General features: G+C 35.8%; 1 protein-coding gene across 4 annotated transcripts in view; it reads left to right on the plus strand.

The window, feature by feature from the left end:
• ETV1 (ETS variant transcription factor 1) overlaps positions 1 to 26,094 on the plus strand; it is a 97,710-nt gene that overhangs the window by 42,996 nt on the left and 28,620 nt on the right. For all 4 annotated transcript variants that reach the window (XM_053609556.1, XM_053609555.1, XM_053609557.1 and 1 more), the window contains 3 exons: positions 5,843 to 5,972; positions 9,066 to 9,254; positions 13,200 to 13,447. In XM_053609556.1, coding sequence (XP_053465531.1) covers positions 5,843 to 5,972; positions 9,066 to 9,254; positions 13,200 to 13,447 — 567 coding nt within the window. The remainder of the gene's footprint in view (positions 1 to 5,842; positions 5,973 to 9,065; positions 9,255 to 13,199; positions 13,448 to 26,094) is intronic.

Genomic DNA, 26,094 nt, shown 5'->3' on the forward strand with positions numbered 1-26,094 from the left:
AAGAAAGTTAAATGAGGACAATCACAAATGTAGCCTGTGGTTCTTGTGTGAAAAGTTGAATACCTTTTGGTTGGCTTTCTCTTTTTTTCTCACATGCAGCAAATAAAAAAAAAAAGTCCTTGCCAGCTTAGATTCATTAGATTACATATTTGGCTTGTGATTAGAAAATACCACTTTCAAGAGCTCATGATGGATAAGAGGCCCACACACATGGAACACGTTACAGAGAGAGGAGGGGCACTCTGTACTGCTCTAAGAATCTGCGATGTTGGCATCTAAGATGACAAAAAGATGATGTTGTTAGATGTTTTTAAAGAAGTCTTTTAGGCAAAAAGATGACATTGTTAGGTGTTTTTAAAGAAGTCTTTCAAGTACCGGATCTATTTGAACACACTGGATCCAGGTATTGCCAAACCCAGGCATCACAATGGACTCAAAATTTGCCCAAGTATGAGAATCACCTAGAAATTATTACATGCTGTAGAATCCTCATGCGTCCCAGCCTTAATACATCAAAATTTCTGCAAGTGATATCTTGGTTTGTTAGGGCTGCTGTAACAAAGTACCACAAAGTGGGTGGCTTACACAGCCGACATTTTTTGTCCGATAATTCTGGAGGCTAGAAGCCCACTGTGAGGTGCCAGCAGTGTTCCCAGGACCGTGTGAGAAAATGTATTCCTTGTCTCTCCCAAGAATTCTGGGGGTTTTCTGATAATCTGTAACATTGCTTGGCTTATAGAAGCTTTACCTTTAGCTCTGACTTCATCTTCCCATGACAGTCTCCCTGTGTGCATGTCTCTATATTCCAATTTCCACTTTTAATCAGGGCACCAATCATATTAAATTAGTACCCCACTTAATGACCTATGTCGATTTAACAAATCTTCCAAATAAGGTCAGATACCAAGGTGCCTGTACTTCATTCAACATATGAATGTGAGGGGGACATAATTCAACCAGTAATAAATGGGGTCTGGGCGTCCATGTTTTTTCGAAAACTCCCTGGGGAATTGAATGGTGAGCTGGGTTTGGGGCTCTTGTGTTTAAAGAGTTAGCTTGCCTCTGATAGCACTTTGTCCTCCAATAAACTAAATTTTTTGTCCCCTAAATAATTTCCCCTGTGAAGTTGAAGCACGTTCTCAGATGTCTGCTTGACCAGAATTTTCAGATATCTTAACTTGTATAGATTTCACTGATGCCTCTCAGATTTCTTTTAACTTTTTTATTATATATTCATTATAATGCAGAAATCTGAACTGCATGGCTTGATGAATTTTGCATAAGTATATATCCATAGAACCACCACCTAGAGCAGACATAAATCATTTCCAGCATGAGACGGTTTCTGTTGCCTTTTCCTAGTCAATAACACACCCATCTACCAACAGACGGAGATTCTTTCACTCTCAGTTAATTTTGTCTGTTCTTGAAAATCTTGCACTGCATACTTTTTGTGTTGGGCTTCTTTTACTCAACTTTGTACCTGTGAGATCATATATATTTTTGTGTGTGTCAGTAGGTAATTTGGCCCTTGTTATTCCTGTATTTTATTCACTTCGTTGTATGGGTATACCATCCTTTGTTTGTTCATTCTCCCACTGATGAGTAGTTGAGTTTTTCCAGTTCTTGCTTTAAACATTTTCACACGTTTTGGTGAACATATGCACACCTTTTTCTTGGATATATACCTAAAGGTGTAACTAATAGATCATAGGGTAGACTTATGTTGCTTTAGTAGATGTTGCCAAAAAGTTTTCCAAAGTGAATATAATTATTCATATTCTCAATGACATGTATAAAAGTTCCCATTGCTTTATGTCTTCACCAAAACTTGGTAATGTTAGTCTTTTGCAGCTGGATCATCCTGATGGGTATACAGTGGTAATTTCACATGGTTTTACTTGCAAATTCCTGATGAGTAAAGATTTTGAAGACCTTTTCTTATATTTTTATTGTTGATGTTCATTTGTTGTTTTGCCATTTGTTGTTTGCATAAGCTCTTTTATGAACTGCCTGCCTTTTGCCCATTTTAAAATGGTCATTTGTCTTATCTTATTGATTTGTAGCAATTCTAATATGTTACATAGGAACTCTTTTTCAAAATCTTCTATTGCAAACAACTTGTAGCTTGTGACTTTGCCCTCTTTTAATGGTGTCTTTGGAAAAAAGAGTAGTTCCTAATTTCTATGAAGCCCAATTTGTTAATTTTTTTCTTTCATGCTGAGTGCTTCTTACATTCTGTTTATAAATCTCTTCCTATGTCACAGTCTCCAAGAGTTAAAATATACTAATATTAAACATAATAGTCTCAAATACATAGTATGCCTGACATTTTGATAAGTATAAACTTTACTTTATACTGCATATTTTATAAACTACCAAGGTCTTAATAATTTTTATTCATATAAATTCAATCAGATTACTCAGGTATAATGCCCCTTTTTACTTCACTTGAATGGCTTATATGTTGCTGCTACTTTTCCTTAAGAAAATGTAAAACCAGATACTTAATACAAATACAAAGTGCTAAAACTTGGATAAATACTTTTCGTTATATATGTTCAAATATGCGGTAAGTTCAGTAGAACCTTCATAGTTAACCAGCTTCCTACATTGACCACCTCCATAAGTTGACATGATTTTCATAGGTCAGACAGGCACCACAGGTATTTTATCAGTATGGTAGGCCGACTTCTTTATGATGACCACCTCCATATGTTGACCAGTTTGTTATAATCCCTTGGACAGTCAATTTACAGAGGTTCTGCTGTAATTAAAACAATCTGTTTAAAAAAGCAACAAAGCATGGTTAATGCAAAGTTTGTGTCATTGAGCATTTGTTGCTAGTTACTATAAGATGTAGAATGCGCACAACCATTCTCATAAAGAAAGAATATTCTTATAGAATACTGCTTTACGTTCTTTGTGGGGTTTTTGTTTGTTTTACATTTTAAGAGCTTTTTATCCTGGAAGTTTAGGGCTTTAAATAAATGTAAAGAGTATAATGTAATAAACCCCCCACGTACCCTCCCATCACTTTTTTTTCTAGTTCTTCTTTTTCCTATTTACCATTATTCTATTTCAATATACAAATATCCATTATATACCATTAATAATTAGATCATTAAAGTTAACATGGCAACACAAAATATGAAATACGTGGAAATAATTCTTCACAAATATATAATGTTTCTACATGGAAAACTAGTTATTATTGAAAATATAAAAAAGGCACATGTCTGTATATATTGCAGAATTATTATTAATGATTTTTTATTTGTTTCGGTATTCCTTCTGTTATAACTTGAGTTATTGTCTTTCTGGGGCCTCTCTGATCCCTTTTTTACCATTTTTCCACCTTTTTCTGATTTGATTCATTCACCCACATGCATAATTTTTTTTAGAATATTTCAGAAAATTCCAGACATCTTATGATTTATCTGTAAATACTTCATGAATCTCTAACATTAATCTTTTGTTGTTGTACCATTATCAAGCCATTATTGCATCCAACAAAATTAACAATGACTTCATAAACTCCCTAGTACCTGGTCTATCTTTAGATGTCTTATTTATTGCATAGTTGTCTTCTTATAGTTGGTTTGTACAAAGAAGAATCCAAATTATTTCTCATAATTGTTTCTTGAGATTGTTAAGCCTTTCTATGAGAACTTAGTAAATAATGAACTTCTGATTGGGTAAAGTTAATGCACGTGAGCATTCCTAACCTGGGGATACATTTAATTTTGTTTCCACTTTTTTCTTTCTACTGCAAATAGGCATAGTGAGCATGTATGCACACATACAAACATTACTTTAAGAAAATACTTTGAAACAGAACATACCAGTATAATTATTCTATTATGATTTAAGCATTTTTAGGTTATGATTTAGGTGAAGTGTGCATATTTGGCAAATTGGTTTTCTAGGGTATTTCATATGGCTCTTGGGTGCCTTTGAATATTGCTATCAAAATACTGTTCATAAAGAAACAAATAGTATTTGTTTTCCTGAAGCTTAGGAGTTCACGATATTAAATTTTATATTAAAAATTATATATGACATTCAAGCTAATACAAATTTATAATACTGTTTTGGCATAATCAAGATCGAATGGCATCATAAAGTTTTTTTTCATATCTTTATATAATGCAGACTTCACATATTTTATTTTAATTACCGTTTTTAAAGGATCTGGAATAAAGCTCCAGCATGTGTATCTTTTTGTTGTTGTTGTTGTTTATCTCTGATTAGTTATACTTGTGGATCTTGTACATAAAGACATAAAAACAAAACCCATTTTTATGCCTATTTTTCTTTCTTTTATTTTTACCAGTTTCCCATTTGTATTGACACTTTGATTATTCTGATAGGATCTAATATGTATTTTTTTAGTTTCATATAGAAGAATAAAAAATACATAGAGATTTATCTGTTAGTTTTAAATCTATGAATCCCCCATATACATTTTTCTTCTAGTCTTCCTATTTTACTGTAACACCTTTGTGTTACAATAAACATAAATAAATAGAACAATAGTATAATAATTAGTCACAGAAAATAAGTAGAAATGTCATTTGATATTTAATAATTGTTTTATGGCGGATTACATGTGACAAACAACCTTCACATATTTCATCTTCACAGTTCTGGTAAGTAGGTAGGCACCTGCTATAATTTCTAAATATTCTATTCTATTCATTTATTTTGAGACAGAGTCTCACTGTATTGCCCCAGGCTAGAATTCTGTGGCATCAGCTTAGTTCACAGCAGCCTCAAAGTCCTGAGTTCATGGGATCTTCCTTCCTCAGCCTATAGTCTCAAGTAGCTAGGGCTATAGGCAGCACCACATTGTCTGGCTAAGTTTTCTGTTTTTAGTAGAGACAGGGTCTCACTCTTGCTCAGGCTGGTCGTGAACTCCTGCAATCCTCCTACCTCAACCTCCCAGAGGGCTAGGATTATAGGTGTGACCCACCAGGCTGGGCCTGTTTATTTATTTTGGAGACAGGGACTTACTCTGTCACCAAGCTAGAGTGCAGTGGCATCATCACAGCTCACTGCAACTTCAAACTCCTTGGTTCAAATGCTCCTCCTGCCTTAGCCTCCTGTGTAGCTGAAAGTACAGGGGTGCACCATGCACAACTAATTTTGTTTTTTTTTATTTATTGCAGAGACAGAGTCTTGCTATATTGCTGAGATCAGTCTTGAACTCCTGGTGTCAAGGGCTCCTCCTGCCTTGGCCTCCCAAGGTGCTAGGATTATGGACACAATCGCCCGCACCCGGCCTGATCTCTATCTTATAGATGAGCAAAATCCTCAAAGATACTCAGTTTCTTGCTTAAAATATCATCAGTTACCTCTGGACCTGCACCTAAATTTTATTTATCACAGTCTAGGTGTCGTTCCCTTAAACCATAATTGATTTTCCTTTCAGTAATCATAAAGTAATATTCTGGTTTTCAGTTTTGGTTCTTGGTTAATCAGTTGCATTTTTTCTGCTTTAATTATTGAAAATCTTTCTGAAATGTTTTCAAAACGTACTATCTTGAACTGAGCTTTTAGCATTGTTAATATCAGCTGAGCAAATTACAAGTGATTCATTTTACTTTTAAGTAATGCAAGAAAATTCAAGCATGCATGTATTACAAAGCAAAAAAAGAGTATACAAAGATTCTCAAGGACTTTTCTACCACTGACGTGCATCGAATGTGATTTTTCTTACATATAGAAGGTTAATATGAAATGTTAGTGACATTTTATATGAGAGAAGTAAAACAAAAATTAATATGTTTACTTCCTAACTGCACTAAATTTTTGTGGGTATTTTTGTTCTGTCTTCTAGTGGCTTTTCATGGCCTGCCACTGAAAATCAAGAAAGAACCCCACAGTCCATGTTCAGAACTCGGCTCTGCCTGCAGTCAAGAACAGCCCTTTAAATTCAGTTATGGAGAAAAGTGCCTGTACAATGTCAGGTAAAGCAACCAGGTGTATGGGTATAAAATGCGGTTTTTATTGAAACAAAAAGTCCAGAAGGATATAAAATCTGAAGTCATATTGTATGAGTTACATTTTTCGTATGTAACAAGCTAATTAGGTAATGCATTTAGCAGAACCCTAAAGAACCATTTACCATCCAATCACACAGTTTTAGACTCATTTTAATGCAATAATTTTCATCCAAATTGTTAGCTGCTTTTCTACTGTAGCGATGCATGTTGGGTTTGAAAAGGGGTCTTATTTGGCACAAGCAGCTTTTGAAAGGTCCATTAGAATGAATGCATTATGCACTTTAGATAGTTTGTCGGGGGAAAAAAATGAAACATTTGGCAGGTCTAAGCAGTACATTAGTTATCTGACAGGCTTTGCAGATGATCTATAAGATGAGTTCACAATTGCAATAAAACTAGAATTTCATAAGGCTCAGCAGAGGCTATTATCTATTAAAAAGCCAGTTGTTCTTCTGGTGATAATAAAGGGTGGTACAGTAAAAGTACATCGTTCCTTTGTTAGAAAATTTGATAAGATATATGTTCATTAAAAACCCTTCGCAGTAAATTGCATGCTGCTATTTTTTATAGTGGCCTTTAATTGCATAAAGAAAAAGTTGGCTCTCTCTATTAAATATTATTGCTCTCAGTTACAGTAGAAACTTAGTTCGTAACAGGAATTAGTTGGAAAACTTATAAAAATGATTGCAAATATTTGCACCGTTTTATAAGTTACATCAGTTCAGGTTCATAGTATGCTGTAATCCAAAGGGGTCTTCTGTTTCCTCCTACATTTGCTACACACGCTCTCTTGGTCCAAGATACACAAGATGAAAGTAGGTGCCATGGTGACAGCTGACCAAGGAGCCTCTATTCTATTACTATTTGTTCTTGCAAACTTTTGTATTTGCTTTTCTAAGAGCTTCACCAAAGCCTAAAATCATGAGTTAGCTCAATTGAAACTGCAAAGCTTTTATATAAAAAAAGATCTTTTACAGAGGCTATTAAAGCCTGCTGAGTTCAGATAAGACAGTGTTGATCAATCCGAGTTTTATTTTATATTTTGGTTTTATTTTTGCATGTTCTTCTTACAAGTACAGTGTATCCACAGGATAATTATTTAACATAGCGAGGAATTTCTAGTCAATGGATTACTTTGATATAGAACTGTTATTGCGTTTTATCATTGATCAGAATTGTGACTGTAAAATCAACACTGTTTTGTAGCACATATCTGCAATCCATAAATTAACAGTGTAGGAATTGTCTGAATATTTTGAGTTTCTCTTGGGGACCGATACTTCCCACATTAATGTATGATATATATTCTGGTCCTTCCATCTCTATACAAGCAGTACAATTTAGTACAACATTTCATGGGGAAAAAACGTAATACATAGGACAGAAAATGCATTGTTTTTTTCCCTTCATTCATGGGAATGAGTCAGATGAACCATTTTACAGAGAAGTGGTTTTTTATTCAGACATACAGTAGAACCTCCATAGATGACCACCTCCCTACGTTGACCACCACCTTACATTGACCTAGTTTTCATAGAACAAACATGAACCATGTGCCATAGGGATGTATCAGTGCAGTAGGCCTGGTTCTTTCTATTGACCACCTCCATATGTTGAGCAGTTTATTACAGTCCCTTGGGAGGTCAACTTACAGAGTTTCTGCTATATTGATAAAGAATATAGGTAGAACCAAATTTGAGGTTCTTTTTATGAATACTTTTGACTTGCTTTAAACCAAGAAGAGGCTTAGGCAGCATATACTCTTACTTATGTAAATATCTTTGTACTTGGATATAGTTCTCTTGTATTGATGGTGTAACATAATAAATTCTTGCATGTCACTTCAAAAAGAAGTATTTCCTTTTAATGGAAAAATGTATACTGATAAATCCTTTTTTATTTTATTTTTTATTTTATATATTTTTTCAGACAGAGTCTCACTATGTCACCCTCAGTAGAGTGCGGTGGAGTCACAGCTCACAGTAACCTCAAACTCTTGGGCTTAATTGATTCTTTTGCCTCAGCTTCCCAAGTAGCTGGGACTACAGGCACCTACCACATTGCCCGGCTATTTTTTGTTGCAGTTGTCATTGTTTTTTTTTTAACTGGCCCGGGCTGGGGTTCGAACCCGCCAACCCAGGTGTGTGTGGCTGCCGCCATAAGCACTGTGGTACGGACGCCGAGCCAGTGCCTTTTATTTTAAAAGGAAATATAACCTTTTCACCTAGAAATGTCCTATTGTTCAGAAATTTAAATAAAATTTGGCTTTAGTAAAATATTTTATAAATTACAAAAATTAAATCACATTTCTGAAAGCTACACATACGAATGTACTTTAAATTCATAATATAAAATCAACCTTACTCGTTTTGTTCATTGTAATTGTCAGTATTTAGAAGTCAAACTTTAAAAGGATTTTATTCTTAATAACATTATTTTGTACTCATTTTTATACTGCCAGAAAGTATAATTAAATATATCAGAGACATTTTAATTTACCTCATTTGTCTTCATTATTGCATGTGAGGAAGTTAATGTCAAGCATCATTTATTCAATATAATAAAATGAAAATAAAGTAAAAGCATTGTCATCTTAAAATTCCACCACAAATAAAAGCAAGCTAGGTATTGTCTCCATCTTATAAAGCTGATGTTAGTTCTTCTTATAAAATTTTATGTAATACAGAAGAATTATAATGTCAGCACTAATGATTTAAGAAGAATCTATGCAACTTTCTCAAAGAGATATATCAAGAATAGATAGAAATCATACCATTTGCCTTCATTGACAGTGAACAAGTTTCCCTATACTAAGTTGTTCGAATACGTATTATACACATTTTGTATTTACACCATTATAAGATTTTATATTAATTTTCCTATTTTCTGTTTAAAGGCATGATGATTTTGAAGTTTACATGTTCTGTAATGAAAGAACACGTACTGTTTTAACTTTTTATTAACTTAAAATATTTTTTCTTTCCTTCAATTGGAAACTTTTGTTTTTTAGTTGCTTCAAAGAAACAGATGTTCTCTTTTCTTTCGTTCCCTTGGTAGTGCCTATGATCAGAAGCCACAAGTGGGAATGAGGCCCTCCAACCCCCCCACACCATCCAGTACTCCAGTGTCGCCGCTACACCATGCATCTCCCAACTCAACTCACACTCCGAAACCTGAGCGGGCCTTCCCCGCTCACCTCCCCCCATCGCAGTCCATACCAGAGAGCAGCTTCCCCATGGACCACAGGTAATCTGCAGAGACCAGTCGGAGAAACTTTTTGTAGCATTCTTGGAGGAAATTCCTATTACCAATTCAGAAGACCTATAGTAGATTTAAGGTGACCATACTAATTTTGCACATCTGTGCAAAATATTTTTAGAAAGAGCTTGCTCTGTCTATACTGACTAATAATTCGTAGAGAAGGTCATTTATAAACATTCCTTTATAAACATTTAAATTGGTTGCTAAAATGGAAAATTAATCTATCTACTGACATTTGAACATTTCCCTTTTGCTTTGCCTGAATTAAATTGCTTCACTTAAACTTTAAATCAGATGATCCCATTTTTATGAGCATATGTGTGTACTTGTTCTGTAAAGTTAGGAGCCTAATTTTAGTAGGTGGCTTATGGAATTAGGTTCTTTACCTTGGATTGAATGGTTTAGCTGTACATAGTTTTGCAGACTAGAACTTACTTGATTAAAACTATTTACCATCGCTTGCAAGTGATGAATATTTAATGTCAGTAGACGCATGACTCCTGGACACTGAATATATAGTTAAAGAGGTAGAGGCTGAATTAGTTGTATTTAGGAAGGAACAAGATGCAGCTAGAACATAGAGCGAAGGAGAATGCTGTGGTGGGGGGTAATTCATGACTCCTAGAGATGAAGAAATTCATATTTAAATAAAATATTGGAATATCTTTTGAGATACTGAGATAGTGCCTTAATATACAACTTAAAATGCAGGTTGCTTATATACAGCATTCCTCTTCCTTCCTTCTACTTTGCACTCCTATATCACCAGTGGTGCGCTGATAAATGCTTAACAGACTGGATAGGAGGAAAACAAAGAAGGGCTTATCTGTAGCGTCTGCAGAGTTTATGATATAAATACTGTGCTCCCCATGGCTGACTGTGCACTATCACTGGCACCCCTGAACGTGGAGTTGGAAAGAGATAGGGAGTGGTGCACCACAGATAGTATTTCTGTCGTTCAGATGCAGTAAACATGAGTAACCTCAAGAGCACAATTAGTGAAATGTAGGAATATAATTAGGAAGTGATGAGTTTTGAGTTTCATTGCCTTTAGTTTTTAATATTTTTTTGATTTTGAAGTTATATACTTTAATTCTTCATAATGGCTGTGTTTAACAATGGCTCGAATAATTCCTGCAAATTGAACAATAAGCCAGTGAAAGCTGGCTCTGACACACCGTTGTAAAAATAACCAAGCCAAAGGAATCTTCTAGATCAGCAGAGAAAAGCAGAAGATATGCCACTGGCAACTCCTTGAAAACAAGGAAGCAGTCAGATCCGCTTTTTATAGGATTTTTCATGAGACTCAATCTCTAATTCAGTAACTCATTTTGCTATAAAGGGATGAGATGAAAGCCTATCTTCCCATCTCTGTTCCCATCAGTAAGTCTTCTTCTGTTGTAGTTATTAAATGCTCCCTACTATCTTTTTCTCCTCACCCTGTGGACGTAAGACTTTGTTGGAGTCTGATGGTCTGTGCATCTGTGTAAACAGTTTTGTAAATACAGATGAAAGAATTCTTACTTGCAGGGTGGGCCATTAAACAGATGCACATTGTGTAAGACGAAAAGCAAAAAAGAGTGTGAACAAAAAAAATAAGTTTTATTTTGTCCACTTCTGGTAACTCGCCAGAGTTCCTGATAACTGAGTCTCTCACTCTTCAAATGAGCGCCAGAATTAGAGACTGGTGTGCAGACCAGCCGTTTCTTAGGGAAGGTGGCTGCTGAATAAGCAGTGTGCCTATTTTCAGGTGACCTAACTTAAAATGCTCTAGCCAAGTCCATTTTAGTTTCTCTACTTGAAGTCAAATATCTGAGACTGAGAACAGCCGGCCCGGAACTCCAAGAGGGAAGCTCGGGGTCTTTTCCCACTGGCCCCCAACTGAGTTTTGAGGACAGTACCAGCTGGCCCATCCTAGGAAAATCTCTGAAGCCGTATGTTTCTGAGGAGGATTTCTTAGAGGGCTTTGGCCAACAACTGACAGTCCCTGGGTTATAAATGGCATGTTTGCTCTGGGAACAGATCCTTTCCCCAGAACGCCCCCTCCAGCCCAGGCACCCCACTTCACTCTGGGACTGTTTGGTGGCCAGCTGGCCTGCACCCCACTTCCTCTCCTCAGTCTCACTCTGCCCCTCGCACCAGCCCATTGGCACTTTGCCCTCCACCTGCTTTGCAGGAGCTCCGTCTCTTTTTCTCAGTGTTTCCACATTTACACCCTGTTTATCTAACGGTTCCATCAGCAGGCTCTCTTCACCTTTTAACTCTCTTCCAGAAGCTTCTTGAAACACTTTCTCTTCACCACTGGTCAGTGCCTCTCAAGAATGGTACCTAAAAGCATGCAGCTTCCTGGGGAGCGTGTGTGCCTCACAGATACGTGTTCCCAGCAAGTCCCCACTGCAATCAGGTCGACTCGTAAAAACAAATGCCTTGATTCCCTTACAAAGCTCGCAGTACAAGTATTATTAACTTCCTTTGAAGGCTTCACAAGGGAACCAGTTTCTTATTTTAACTTCAAGTTACAATTTTCTGATTCACTCCTTGACAGTTCTTAATGATAATTTCTGTTTCTTTTTTTGGCTAATGAAATAAGCAAGGGAAGGAAAATGAATGCAGTGCCAGTCAGCCTCACGGTCTCGCGGTTTCTGCGTTCTAAGTTTCTTTTCTGCAGGTGTATGGAGGTAGGAGTTCAGCGCTTTTCGTGACCACCAGTGAGCTTAGAGTTAAGTCATAGCATGGAGTATTCTTAGAAATGCCAAAGGAATTGCTTTGCCATTCTTTAGCTTTTACCTGATTTTCATTTAATATTACTGAAATTAAATGCTAACTTTACAAATTAAAGTCTTAGGCATGCTTTTAGTGGGAGTGGGGGAGGGTTTAATAGTCTTATATTTGCTCATAGAAATGTTAGGTTATTTTTAAGCACTCCTGGGGCATTTTTAGAGCACTTTTAAATCTTTAATTAATCCACGTCTTTGTGGTGGGTCAATGATATTATGGCTGAGAAACACAGAACAGAAGGTTATGTGATCAGCTAATCGTTACACAGTATAACCAAGAGTAACAGAGCCCAGGACTCACTCCAGCCATCCGCTAAGGTCTCAGAACTTCCTGATGACCTAACAGCATGGCTTGCCACAAACTAATGCACCACATACATGTTATTTTCATCTTGGGATGTCAACTGTATATTTATGCTTATTTTTGTCAATCTGATATTTTGTTTGAGGTTATTGGAAACCAGTATAATAGGTGTTACTGTTTGACAGTAAAAAAGTGGTCTTTTTAAAACCAGCTCCTATTGGATACTCTACAATATCCAGTTTTATTTCTCACTAAAGCACAATGTTGATTAGGACCTTGCTGAGAAGTCAGAAGTCTGTCCAGTTTGAGGAAAGAAAGTCATTTCTCTCTTGCTTCCTCAGTAACCGATAGTAATGGAAGGAAAACCAGTGAGTAGGTTTTTGTTGGGTATGTTTTTTGTTTGTGGATCAGTTTGATAACAGAATCAAAAGAGGATGCAGTTTGAGATCAGACTGTTTTCCCTCTTATTCTTCTAGATAATTATGTAAGACCCTTTTTATATGGAAGTTGTGTCAGTTATCCAATTGACTAACACCTGTGCATTTTAGCCTTAGAGGATGCATATATTTTCTCAGAATAGTGCATTGCTCTTCTGTCTATACTCACAACACAACTTTCTCTATTGAAATGGCACATGAAGGAACTGAAGAGAAGGGAATGCAAATTATGATATGATAAAAAAACACAGTGCTACTGACCTAGAACAGAGAAATCCAGTGTTCATTAAGGATTTATACTATGGATCAGCTGGTATCGTGTTCATTCACCAACCAGTGAAAAGTTGAACCAGTATTTTAAAGAATATTCCATTTTACCATTTCATCTGAAACACGCTCTCTTGTTCCCTAGATTTCGCCGCCAGCTCTCTGAACCTTGTAATTCCTTTCCTCCTTTGCCAACAATGCCAAGGGAAGGACGTCCTATGTACCAACGCCAGATGTCTGAGCCAAACATTCCCTTCCCACCACAAGGCTTTAAGCAGGAGTACCACGACCCCGTGTATGAACACAACACCATGGTTGGCGGTGCAGCCAGCCAGAGCTTCCCCCCTCCTCTGATGATTAAACAGGAACCCAGAGATTTTGCATATGACTCAGGTAGGCTCATGCTTTGATGGAATCGCATACAAGGCATCTTTTCACTTCCCTTGTCACTTGGCATAGTGGTGGTGTCAGATTGGGTGGCTCTTGACCATTGTGGTGTGTGTGTGTGAGGTCTTTCTGATTGCATCCCTTCAATGAAACTTCACATATGAAAGGTTGGCATATCGAAAATGCAACCAGTCCAAAAAAAGGTTCAGTTTACAAAATTATGCTTCCAAGCACTGGAAATTTTTTCTTGATTCTGTCCTTTTTTTTTCTATTTTATTATTGCAGTGCTATTTCATAACAATGTTTACAAGAAATAATATTCTTCTGGACTGAGTCACTTATTGTTGTAACTTTTTAAAGAAAAAGTTATTGGTGGCAAAGATGCCAAAGGCTCATAAATATGAACTCTCACATATTTGAAGAAGAATAGCAAGATACAAATGTATAGTCTGTTCACAGAGCCCAGCTTTGTCTCAGTGAACTTGCGAGTAGTACAAAGTAGTATGTCAAAGGGGAGAAAGAGGTTTCCTGAAAGGAAGGGGGGCTTAGAATCTTTGGCAAATGTTACCATAAACTTTGTCAACATTTGAACCTTAAGACCTTAGAAGAATTACTTAACTGGTCTCTACTGAAATTTTCCTGCTCTAGTCTTTGAAATCAGGACATCTGCTTTTCACACATCTCAGACATTTTGAAAAGATATATGAAATAAAAGTTAATATTAATAAAAAGGGCACCATGTACTACCTGCGGTGCATCTTTCAAGGATACATGTGAAACTCAGTAAATGTAGAATATAATTGTCTTAACACAATAACTAAGAAAATGCCAAGAAGGCTTTGTCAACCAGTGTGATGAAAATGTGTCAAACAGTCTATAAAACCAGTGTATGGTGCCCCATGATCGCATTAATGTACACAGCTATGATTTAATAATAAAGAAAGAAAAAAAACATTATTGTAGCTGTGGTCTGATGGTTGTAGACATGGAGATATTTGAAAAGAGCACCATTTCCCAGATACAAAGTTATGGTCATTCTTTATGAAGGAAGAATTGGTTTCCTAGTAATAACTCAGCTGGGTTTTTATATCCATCCATTTGAATAAAGAGAACTATCTCCAGGTCTCAGTTTTCAACTTGAATAAAACTATGTGCTTTATTATGAACTGCCGTTAAAGCTTGGCAAGAGGGAGACCCGTAATTTAGAAGTCTCCCTCTGGACATCTTTTTACTGTACTCTCCTTCAATGGGCAAGAAGTTCACAGGATGAAGGGGACTGAGCCCCCTGAGGCATGCCTCACCCTCCAGAAGGCATGCCAGCTCCCTAAGATTCGTGACTTCTCCATCCAGTTGAGTCCACTGACCAGGTTCATCCCAGGCAGTGTTTTCTAAAGGCACACAGCTCCTGAGTCTGTACACAGCACTGGGGCCATGGGAAGCCAAGGGGCAGCTGTTTGTCAAGCGACAGCGCTGGAGCTTGGATGTGCCCCCAAGCTTGTGAGTCCCCTGTAGTCAGCCACAATGTTGAATTGAAGGCTAGAGAGGCAGGAAGGGAAGTGGGCTGGGATCCGAAGATTGGACATTGTCTCTCTCCATACCGTCTTATTCTAGGGATAAATAATTTGGAGATTTCCTCAACTGCTAAATTTGACCTGGACTGTCAGTTTGTTTGTTAGCATGGTATGCAGAATATTTTCAAAGATGTGGAGGAGAAAACACATTTATCAGTTTGTTGGTTGATTTATCATTTAAAACATTAATTCTTGCCTCAGAGCCTATAATTTGGGAACAATCTTGAAATGTCCCATATTTGTTTTAATGTGAACTTTTAATACCCATCCATTGATATACCTAATTAAGAACTTGCAATATAACAGATTTTATTATAGATAGAATACATTTCTCTCCGTAAATTTCAAATCCTGTTAAGTGATATTACCCAAATTCTCCAAACCACATTTTAATTTTTTGCAGTTTTTTAAATTCATCATGTTTCAAGAAATGTTATATGGAAATCCTATAAACTAGCCTAAATAATCATTTCAAATCACTTGCATAGCCTAGCACTTGAAAGTGTCTTTATTTTCTAGAAGGTAGAACAGTAATTAGGGCGCTGGCCACATACACCAAGGCTGGTGGGTTTGAACCCGGCCAGCTAAAAACACCAGTGATAACTGCAACAAAAAAATAGCCTTGGAAGGCTGAGGCAAGAGAATTGCTTAAGCCCAAGAGTTTGAAAGTTGCTGTGAGCTGTGATGCGACAGCACTTTACCCAGGGCGACATAGTGAGACTCTGTCTCAAAAAAAAAAAAAAAGCATAGTCCAGTATCTTTTTCTGAAGGTCTGTAGAGCACCCTTTGTGAGTGTGCCATACATCTTACAAATGACTTGTAAAACAAAAGCTGTTAAATTTATGTGACTTTCTTCCCTCTAAAATGTATTTCAAATTGCCAAAATTGCACACCACCTTTGAATTCTAGGTTTGATAATGCCAATAGGCTTGAAAAGTAAAATAGTAGAAAGGTAAAGATGTATTTTTGGGATATGGTATAAAGGAAATGTAGTAACAGTGTAACCAGGGCCATGAAAAATTAATCTCTGGGTATCAAAAGATGTTTTACTGGCTACCAAATTGCTGCAATTGAGTTGACACATCTATATTTGACATCAATGGGTATGATTTCTAGATATATTGTTTTATTGTTAATTAATTCTTTCAGCCTTGCCGAGAGCATTTTAAATAACCTTTTATGTGATCAGATGTATTTATCACTGATTCACTGATTTCCTTTTTTGCCTGTTGAACTTGACCAAACAGCACATTGAGAAATAGTTTATACATGGTTTAAAAACAATGCAAAAACCGTTTTCTAAGTCAGTTAACTCAGCATCTATGATCCAAAGGTTACCCTTTCAGAAGGCTGCTAGAACTCTCTATTGCTTGATTCAATATACCATAAACGTTGTGAAAATAAAAGAAGGCTTGTAGGGGAAAAGGCAACATGATTGTGCTCTAATAAAAGCTGACATTAATTACGACATGGGAAATGGAAGCTCTATTAGTTTTAATTATAATTATAGGAATGCAATTGCAATTGCTGAATATTTAAGATAAAAAATGCAAAATATTATGTTGGTAGAACAGAAATTTTTATTCAGGAGAAGGGAATCAAACGTGGATCAGAAGACAGTGAGTAGTTGAGAAATAGATATTTAGGGCCAACTTGGTGAAGCAGTACAGTGGTTCATGATTATACCTTGATAGGAAGTTCTGAAAGAGCCAGGCCAGGACATCTGTTCTTGTGCTCCCCTACTCTTTTCTTCTAGGCTAACAGTGCTGAACAAAGCAGTAAAGCTTTATTTTATTTTTTGGTTTTGATAAATTCAATGTGATTTCTTTGTCTTTCTTGCCCATAAGGCCAAGTGACCACATAAAAAAGTTTAAATATGCATTGAGTGCTTCATTGGGATTGCCTCCTGCAAGTCCCTTATGTAATATTCCATTTTTATAGAGTCATGGCTTTATCATGCCAATATAGAAGGTTTTGCAAGTTTAGAATACCCAGGGAGGTGAGGCTGAGGCAGATATTTTAGATATTTATCAAAATATATTTTATTAAAGTTGCATATGGTTGTTGGTTGGTTGGTGGTTTGCTTTATGTTGTTTCATTTCATTTTATTTTATTTTCCAATATCTTAAGAAAATTTTTGTTGTTTTTTGGTTTTTTTTTTTTTAGTGGGCATATGAAACTAAAGTTTGAAGAAAATATCAGCACATAATTTTCATATACTTAGATGGGTAATTTCACTCTCTAGAAGTTATTCTAAAAAATAGTAAGAGATACACAGTGAATGAGAGACGAAGGAGGAGAATGTTAAAACATCATAAGTAAAATCATGGATGTAAAAATATCAGTAATCAGAGATGTAGTAAACACATTACAGGTGAAATAAATTATGGCTACCTATAAATGAAATGTTATGCAGCAATTAGGAGTCAGGTTTTTGAAAAATATTTAATGAAATGAGATTATTGAGTTTAGGGGGAAAAAAAAAGACTATTTAAAGCTTGACTCGTGGAAAATAAGACCCCGTACAGAAATATCCTGACTATACAGGGGTGGTAATATAGGTGCTTTGTATTGTGTCTATAAAGTGCTTTGTATTTTAACAATACTTATGTACTGCTTTTCTAATCAGAAGGATAAGTATTATTTTTAAAATTATCCACCTATTTGGAGTTGAATAAGACAAATGTCCAAATTAATCACTTTTATAAGTGAAAAGAATGCTAAGCGTGCCACACCTTCTGGGGGCAAGACATGATTGCAAGAGGGACTTTACCTAACAAATGCAATCAGTGTAACCTGGCTTATTGTACCCTCAATGAATCCCCAACAATAAAAAAAGAAAAAGAATGCTAAGTGAAGGATGATGTCATAGCCTCATACGTTGCAAGTTTAAATGACTTTTTATTAGGGTCTAGAACCACCTTAAATGAGAGAGGAAGAATTAATAATGCTAATTGGTGGATTCACATTCATCTCCCCACAGTACTTACCATCCCAACATTAGTACTGTGTTCTTTGCACTTTGTTGGGCATGAAAAATCTTAAACTGGGATTTTGTTGAAGGGGTAGTGCATTGATAAGATGGTTGAAGCCATTGCGGCCTTTTCTATTCTTCTACTTAGTTTAAAGATGCTTCCCAACCATGTGGTGGAGTCTTATAGAGGGCTGAAGAACTTCCAGGGACAAGAGGAAAATGGCAGAACTAAGCAAATAAAGGGCAGCGCTTCGTGCCTTGAGCTCAGTTAGGGGGTAAGAGAGAGACTCTAGTGCTACGTATTTGCCAAAGAAAATATTTTTGTATTTTTTAAACGTGATTTTTAGGGCCACGCCTGCTGTTACTGATGAGGGCTTCTTTCAGTTTGCAAGCAGTCAACATTTATGGGGAGACAAATATTGTTGATGCTATTTTAAATTGGAATGTTGACACACATAGGTGTTTCATAGAATTATAAATCTTCACACTCATGAAAGCTCTTGAAGCTCACCTAACTAAAATGCTTCTCCCCACCCAGCTTTTACAGATAAATAGTGGAGGCTCATCCAAGTTAAGTGACTTACTATCGGTTCCACAGATACATTGGAAAGCAATCTAAACTAAAATCAAAACTTTCTAATTCTCAGTTTAGTGCACAGTTCTTGTTTTGCCTTTCTACATAATTGTTTATGCTAATGGGAAATACTTTGTAATTTGTTACATATATTATGAATTATTCTAATCTAGACTGAGGAATATCATGCTTTTAAAGGCTGTACATCATCCAGAGCACTAGAGAACATCTGTTTTAAGACTCGAGGTGTGTTTTCCCTCATTTGGGAGGAATACATTTCATGTTTGCACCCAAATGTTATTCTAATTGTTAATTATTGTTCACTGCTGTGAGGTAGAAAAATATAAGACCTCAAATGACATGTTATTATAGTGCCTTCTTAATGTTTTAAAATACGCCATAAACCAGTTTTTCAACCTTTTTAATCTCACGTCCCATTTGAACCTTCCATGACATACTTAAATTATGTTGCTCAAGAAAGTAAAAAGAAGAATATTTTTACTCTGCTCTGAACTTCTTTTGAAAATAATTTAATTAATGATCTTTAAAAGTTTTGATGATATACGTAAGATCCTGTCGCAGAATACCAGTGTCCCATGGCACACTAGTTGAAAATCACTGCCATAAACACTGTTAAGAAAGAATTTAGATTATTGGCTGGGTATGGTGGCTCAGTCCTATAATCCTAGCACTTGAGGAAGCCGAGGCAGAAGGATTGCTTGAGGCCAGAAGTTTGAGGCCAGTTTAGACCACATAGCAAGACTGTATACAAAAAAAAAAAAAAAAGCCATGTATGGTGGCTTAGCCTTTAGCCTGTAGTCTTAGTTAGAGGAGCCTAAGGCAGGAAGATTGCTCAAGCCCAGCAGTTGGAGGTTGCCGGGAGCTATGACTTCCTTACTGCACTCTAGCTTGGGCAGCAGAGCAAGGCATCTTCAAAAAAAAATCATTTTCTTTCTAAATAATGAGTAACAGAAAAAGTGCCAAATTAATGGAATATCCAGTTCTAAAATTCTTTGATTATGTGAACTTAGTCTGAGCCTTCTAATTGAACTTTACTCTTTTTTTCTTAATACCCTTGGATAGCTCAGTGGATTACAACTTAAACAGTTGTTTTTGGACTTTTGTCTTATTTAATCCATTATTTATAAGCAAGCTTTTGAGGGACAGCAGAACCCAAAACAAATATAGAAAAAGTTATTTTGGAAGAATAAGTTGCATTATTTTCTTTTTTTCTCTCTCTCTCTTTTTTTTTTTTCTTTTTTTTTTTTGCAGTTTTTGGCCAGGGCTGGGTTTGAACCCGCCACCTCTGACATATGGGGCCGGCGCCCTACTCCTTTGAGCCACAGGTGCCGCCTTTTTTTTTTTCATTTTAAATCTATCCTTGTCTTCACCCCAGCAACCCCTGTCAAAGTCCACATACATCAATTCTTTCTTACTCTGGGGCTTTTGACTCACACATATCTTCTAATAAATGTTTCTTATTTCCTTTCTGAACAATTGGGGCACATGTAAACAACCAAAAATATACAACAATAGGACAACAATAGAGAAGCTTGCACATTTAGAGAGTGATTATCTGTCCTTAACTCACAGAAAAATTGTGCACAGACAGAGAAATGGTGAACTAAATAAAAAAAAAAATTACTCTAGGTTAAATATGTTAGAACTAGAACATGTTTAGCTTTCATCTGTCAGAGCTGACAAATATATCTGGTATTCACATAGACCCAAACTGGCACTTTAATCAAGAGATTTAAATACTCTTAGGTTTTTGAGATGGCAAGAGAGGAAGATTTTATGTTGTAAACATGATTCAGTGTTTTTCTGTGTTGGTGGATACAGATCCTAATCAAATAGGAGAGTGGTAAAGTAATTCCTTCTGCTGCCTCTGGTAAGCATTGCTTGGACTTCCCTTTTCAGGGTTTATAATATGGTTTAAATTGAAAGTTATAAGATGAAATCATTGGGTAACAGAGCAAAAATTACATGATTATTTTCTAGATCCACCCAGAAACATAAAAAATAGTGCTTTCTGTGTTCGAAGATGATTTGTAAGACCCTGAATCAACAGATTTAACTTGCACAAAAGAAATAAACAAAGAAAAATACAACAAAATTGATAAGGCTGAAATTACCCAGTAGTTTGTTTCTAAGCTGTTACTGTTGTGTTTGTTACTGCTCTTAGTATAGCAATATCTCAGAAATTCTGTCATCACAATATATTACTTTAAAAAACAATTTCTATAGGTTCTAGAAAAAACTGGCCTCATAGCATACTTTCTGATAAATTTTTCTTACTTATTTTCTTAATAATTGGGGAATGTGTAAACAACCAAAAATGTTGTCCAGGAAACCCAAGGAGCAGAGTGAAGATTCTAAAAGGAAGTTATTGAAATATGCTGGTTAGAGTCAGATGAAACATGGAAGGAGAGTAGAAAGTAAAAGTAACTGATACTTATTTTGAATATCTCAGATCTGTCCTAAAGTAGAAAATGTCATTATTTTAGGGCCATGCCTGTGGCTCAAAGGAGTAGGGTGCCGGCCCCATATGCCGGAATTGGCAGGTTCAAACCCAGCCCTGGCCAAAAACTCCAAAAAAAAAGAAAGTATCGTTATTTCTAAAATGGTAAGCCCCCACCACGGTCAATAATTTCTTCCTCTTCAACATACAGAAGTCACTTATAATTCAGTGTTTTTACATTGAACAAATTATTTCCATAGCTTAGTTATTTTTTAAATTGTATCATAGTTAAGATTCTAATTAGATAACTAAAGAAGGGAAGAAAGTGGGGTAGTATTTATCAACTTATAGCCCCTTAAAAAGTATAAAAAAGTCACCAAGTTCTGGCCAAGTATGTCTTTTCCTCTTCTGAGAAACCTGAGTGATCTATCTTGAGGACTAACTCCACCTTATATAAGTAAAGGGGAAGTCCTTAAAGTTATGGAAACCATAATATCTAGAACTCTTTTAACACCTAAAAAAATTATTTCAGCATAGATATTGAACATAAATCAATTTATTTTGAATGTTATATATGGCTCCTAATAATCAGGAACTTGTATTCCATATATTACGATCATCAGACTTTAAACATATTGAATAAAGAAACTTATGCAACATATTAAACTTTTTAAAAATACGAAATACTTTATTTGAAAATATTCAAGTTAATTACATCCTCTTTTATTTATGTATTTTTGAAGCACCTAAAAGGGTAATTTCTAAAAAAATACTGAATGCTTTTAAAGGCTTGAAAAACATATGTTGAGTTAGGAAGTAATAAATAAATAAATATATCTGTCTATCTATCTACATATAACCTTTTCAGTGATACTGCTCTGTTCTATATTTTTTCTGGATGGTAGGATATATAGATCATCTCACCTGCTTCTGTGAAGTTGGGCTCCAACATATGGCCATAATTTTATGTTTTACAACTTCACTTGCCAGATATTAAAATTTAGAAGTTAAATATTAAATTATCATAATGTCATAGCAGACAGGTTTTCACAAGTTTAACGTCAAAGACTAGACAATTTTTATGCTTCTACTCGTCCCTTCTACAGTCATCGCAATGATCCCACCATCGGTCATTTAGACATATACACAGGGACTGTTGAGGGTACTTTTCCACATAGCTTCCCATCACTGGAAGAAAGAAGTGTTTTCTTTCCTCTGGAGTCAAGGACCAAGTTACAGGCAGCTTTTAAAAGCTGTTGTATATGACCAAATAAAAAATAATAAATAAAAAATAATAAAAGCCATTATATATTTAACACTATTCAGCATAGGACTAACTATTCACAAATCATTTCCATAATTGCTCAAAATTGCTTTTTTTCCCCCCTAAAAACTCTAAATGTTTTAAGTTTTGCCGTCTCTAGTATAATTTCCAATGAGGCAGGCAGTGATTGTGGTTTCATGAATTTCGGCCTTTTGACCCGATATGTAACACTCCCAAGGGCCAAGCACTGGCCCTGTTATATTACAAGGCCTCTTTTACTTATGGCCACATTTTCTCCCGTGGAACGTGGCAGCTTATTTTTTCCCTCCTAACTCTAGAACTATTGCTTAAAGAAATTCAAGTGGAGAACCACTTGGGAACTTTAAAGAATGAGCTATTGATCCTTCTGCTTCAGAAAATGTTAACATCCTACCTGTTTCTCTTACTTTTACAGATAATTTTCTTTTACTCAGCCAGTGATTTGTGGACTAATAGATCACTTAATCTCTGATTTGGGGGTGTTTTAGTTGTGGAAAGTGACAGTGATGACTTCCTAATTGATTTTGTTAGTCTTATAGAGGATAGTAGAGGTCATGGATTGCCCTCACAATTTGGCTTTGCTTTTTTATTGCTTAACATGTCTCATATGAGATTTGTTTGTTTCTGAGTTAAAAATTGCAAATCTCCCAAACCAGTACTCTGGTCCACTATATCAGTTTTTCTAAGAAATACTTAAATAAGCTCTAAATCTCCAGTTACAGTAAGTGGCATTGGCTAGTGATTTGATTTGAGAATTGAGACTATAGTCTGGATTTACTCTTTATGCATTAACACAGGTCAAATGGACAGGGATTGCATTTTAAGTCACTAATGGAAGGCTGAATACTGTCTTAAACCAATCATATCAGTTTTACCCATGACTGATTGATCCCTAGGGGCAGAGCCCTGTAAGCATTTTTCTTACATGAATGGACGCTATAGAGCCTGGACTTTCATTCATAAAATGGAGACTGAAAGGAAACACACACATGCACACACATACTCTGGAATGTCCATTTATACAGAGTTGAAGGGTGTAGTATTCCATCGGCTGCTGCTTTTGCCAGTTGACTGGAAGTAATGATTAATGCTTCTTGGTCCTGCTTGCCTGTAACCCGACACTATTTATGGCCTTGCCGTGTTCCTAATGTATAGTGAATGAGAAGACAACATTCTCAAATCAGAAACATAAACAGGAACTGGTGGGTCTGAATTCCATTCAAATATGTCATTTCAGCCCCACAATGTTTGTCTAACTTGGATGTTACAGGCAGGAAAGGGGGAAGGGAGGAATAATCTGCTTGTGAGTTGTACTAGCTTGGAAAAAGGAAATTAGAAGGGGGTGGAGTATACTTTTATAGGGTGGAAATTTTATTTTGTATTTTCTCAATAAAACAACCAGGACACTTAGGCCCAGAACTGCTTCTTGTGAGTGGGTGAAATGAATATACAAGTGCTTTTAGAAATAGAACTGAGATTTGAAATTAAGTGAGACAATTTAAAGATGCATGTTTGGATGTCGTGTGTGTGTGTGTGTGTGTGTGTGTGTATATGTTTATTTCAGGCATGTGGACAAAAGTGGGAAGAAAATAACAGTTTTTAAAATATATACATATGTGTGTGAGTATGTTTTTAAGTTTAGAATATTGTGAAAGAAATTTTTACACTTCAGAATCCTATACTTAAGTGAGTTAACTATTTGGTAGGTTTGAGGAAAAGGAAGGCATTTTACTTCATAAAGATATTTTCATCTAGGATGAAAATAACTTGAAAATGATTTCAAGGAATTTTGGTCCGATCTAATAGATGATTATTGTTCATCTCGTGTGCATGTGCGCGCGTGTGTAGTTTCTGTTTAGTGGTTTCTAATACAATCTGGAAAATTTTACAAGGATAAGTAATTGAAGGATAAACATGATAAGAATCAAAAAATAAAGCCAAAAGAAAGTAAGTGTGTGTTAATGGTATTTATTTAAATATTCTTCTTAATGTAGAAAAGTGTTTTTGAACTTTTCATTCTGTTAACTTTGTTTTTAGTGTTTGGATCCCTGCAGTTCACTGCTTCATCTACATGATTTGTTTTGATTTAGTCTTAGCATTAAAAAGTAAAACCATCCCCTTTGTGTGACACTGGAAACATTTTACTAAATCCTGGGCCTGGGAGCGATGGACTATTTGTGTCATATTGAGCACATTTGTAACCTCTTTTGCCCTCAGTGTCCTCATGTAAAAAAGGGGCTAATAGATCCCATCTCCCAGTGTTTTTGTAAGGATTAAATATAGTTATGTTTGCAAACTTACTGCATATATATGTATTAGGGGTGTGAGCAATTACAAAGGATTTCCCTTGGTATGGTTTTATTTTGTCTAAATATTTCTTCATAACTGCTAGTCCTTTAATAAGATGCCATTATTATTTCCAATAATTAAAAATATGCTAGTTGGAGCTAGAAGATAAAAGAGAGATACTTTTAAACAATCATATTATGCACGTGTCCAGCAAGATACTGTTGTACTGAACTTATTACCAGTATTATTCTTGTTCAAAGCAAATAGAAAAGTCTATCTGAATATTGTAGTGACACAAGGAGAGATGAAAGTGAGAAGGCAGGGCTGTTTGTGGTGTGGGTTTTTTTTTTATTTGTTCGTTTATTTGTTTTCCAATTTAGTAGATTCCAGCAGAGTAGAAATTCAGAATGGAAGCTCCAGGTTAAAACTTCAGAATTTTTTTCTTTTGTGCGGCCCATTTTGGCAGCTAATGGCATCCTTTCTCCTATTTTCTTTTAAGCCTCTGTTAATTGTCAGAACACAGTAATATCTGTTAAATACTCAAAAATTACAATTGTGCTTACATTTCCTAGCATTTCGATATTAGTTTTAACTTTGGCTTAATAAAACCATCACAGACTTGTGAAAGTTGTAAAATTGTAAGCCTGTAGATCATGTAAGCTAATCATGCTAGAATCAGGCCATTATTTGTGTGGGATACTGTCCAAAAATCCCCCAGATTCTTGTAAGAGAAATGTGTGATTTTGTAGGTAAAAATTCGATGCTGGTATTTAACACTGTATAGCCCTAAAGTTGTTGTTGTTGTTGTTGTTGTTGTTGTTTTAAGACAGAGTCTCAGTATGTCACCCTTGGTTGAGTGCTGCGGCATCGGAACTCACAATAACCTCATACTCTTGGGCTTAAGCGATTCTCTGCCTTAGCCTCCCAAGCAGTTGGGACTACTATAGGTGCCCGCAACAACACCCCACTATTTTTTGGTTGTAGTTGTCATTGTTGTTTAGCAGGCCGGTCTGGGTTTGAACCCGCCAACCCCCACGTATGTGCCTGGTACCCTAACCACTGAGCTACAGGCACTGGGCCGGCCGTAAAAGTTTTATAAAGCTACTCAATTAAGGTAAGTGCATTTATTTACTTTACTTTTTCTTTTCTTTTTTTCCTGTTCTTTTTAGATTTTATAAGTGCTATTGTAGGCATATGAAATCTAACTAAAACTAGCATAATTCTCTTCCTATGCTTTAAGTCTATTAATGGTAGATTCAGTATATAAGCTATGCTGAAAGTAATATCTCTGCAGATTTTACATGATTTATATTCACAGTTTACTGAAAACTCGGAAGAGAAAGATCACATCTTAAGTGTGAATGAGGAAATACTATATTCATCACTCCTTTCTTAAGATTTAAGCTATCTATGAGGTTCAGTAACTAAGATGTTATATTCACATTGAGTTTTATGACTGACAACAAATAGGTTTTATAAAA

The sequence above is a fragment of the Nycticebus coucang genome, chromosome 11 (genome assembly GCF_027406575.1).
Source record: "Nycticebus coucang isolate mNycCou1 chromosome 11, mNycCou1.pri, whole genome shotgun sequence".
NCBI classification, from domain to species: Eukaryota; Metazoa; Chordata; class Mammalia; order Primates; family Lorisidae; genus Nycticebus; species Nycticebus coucang.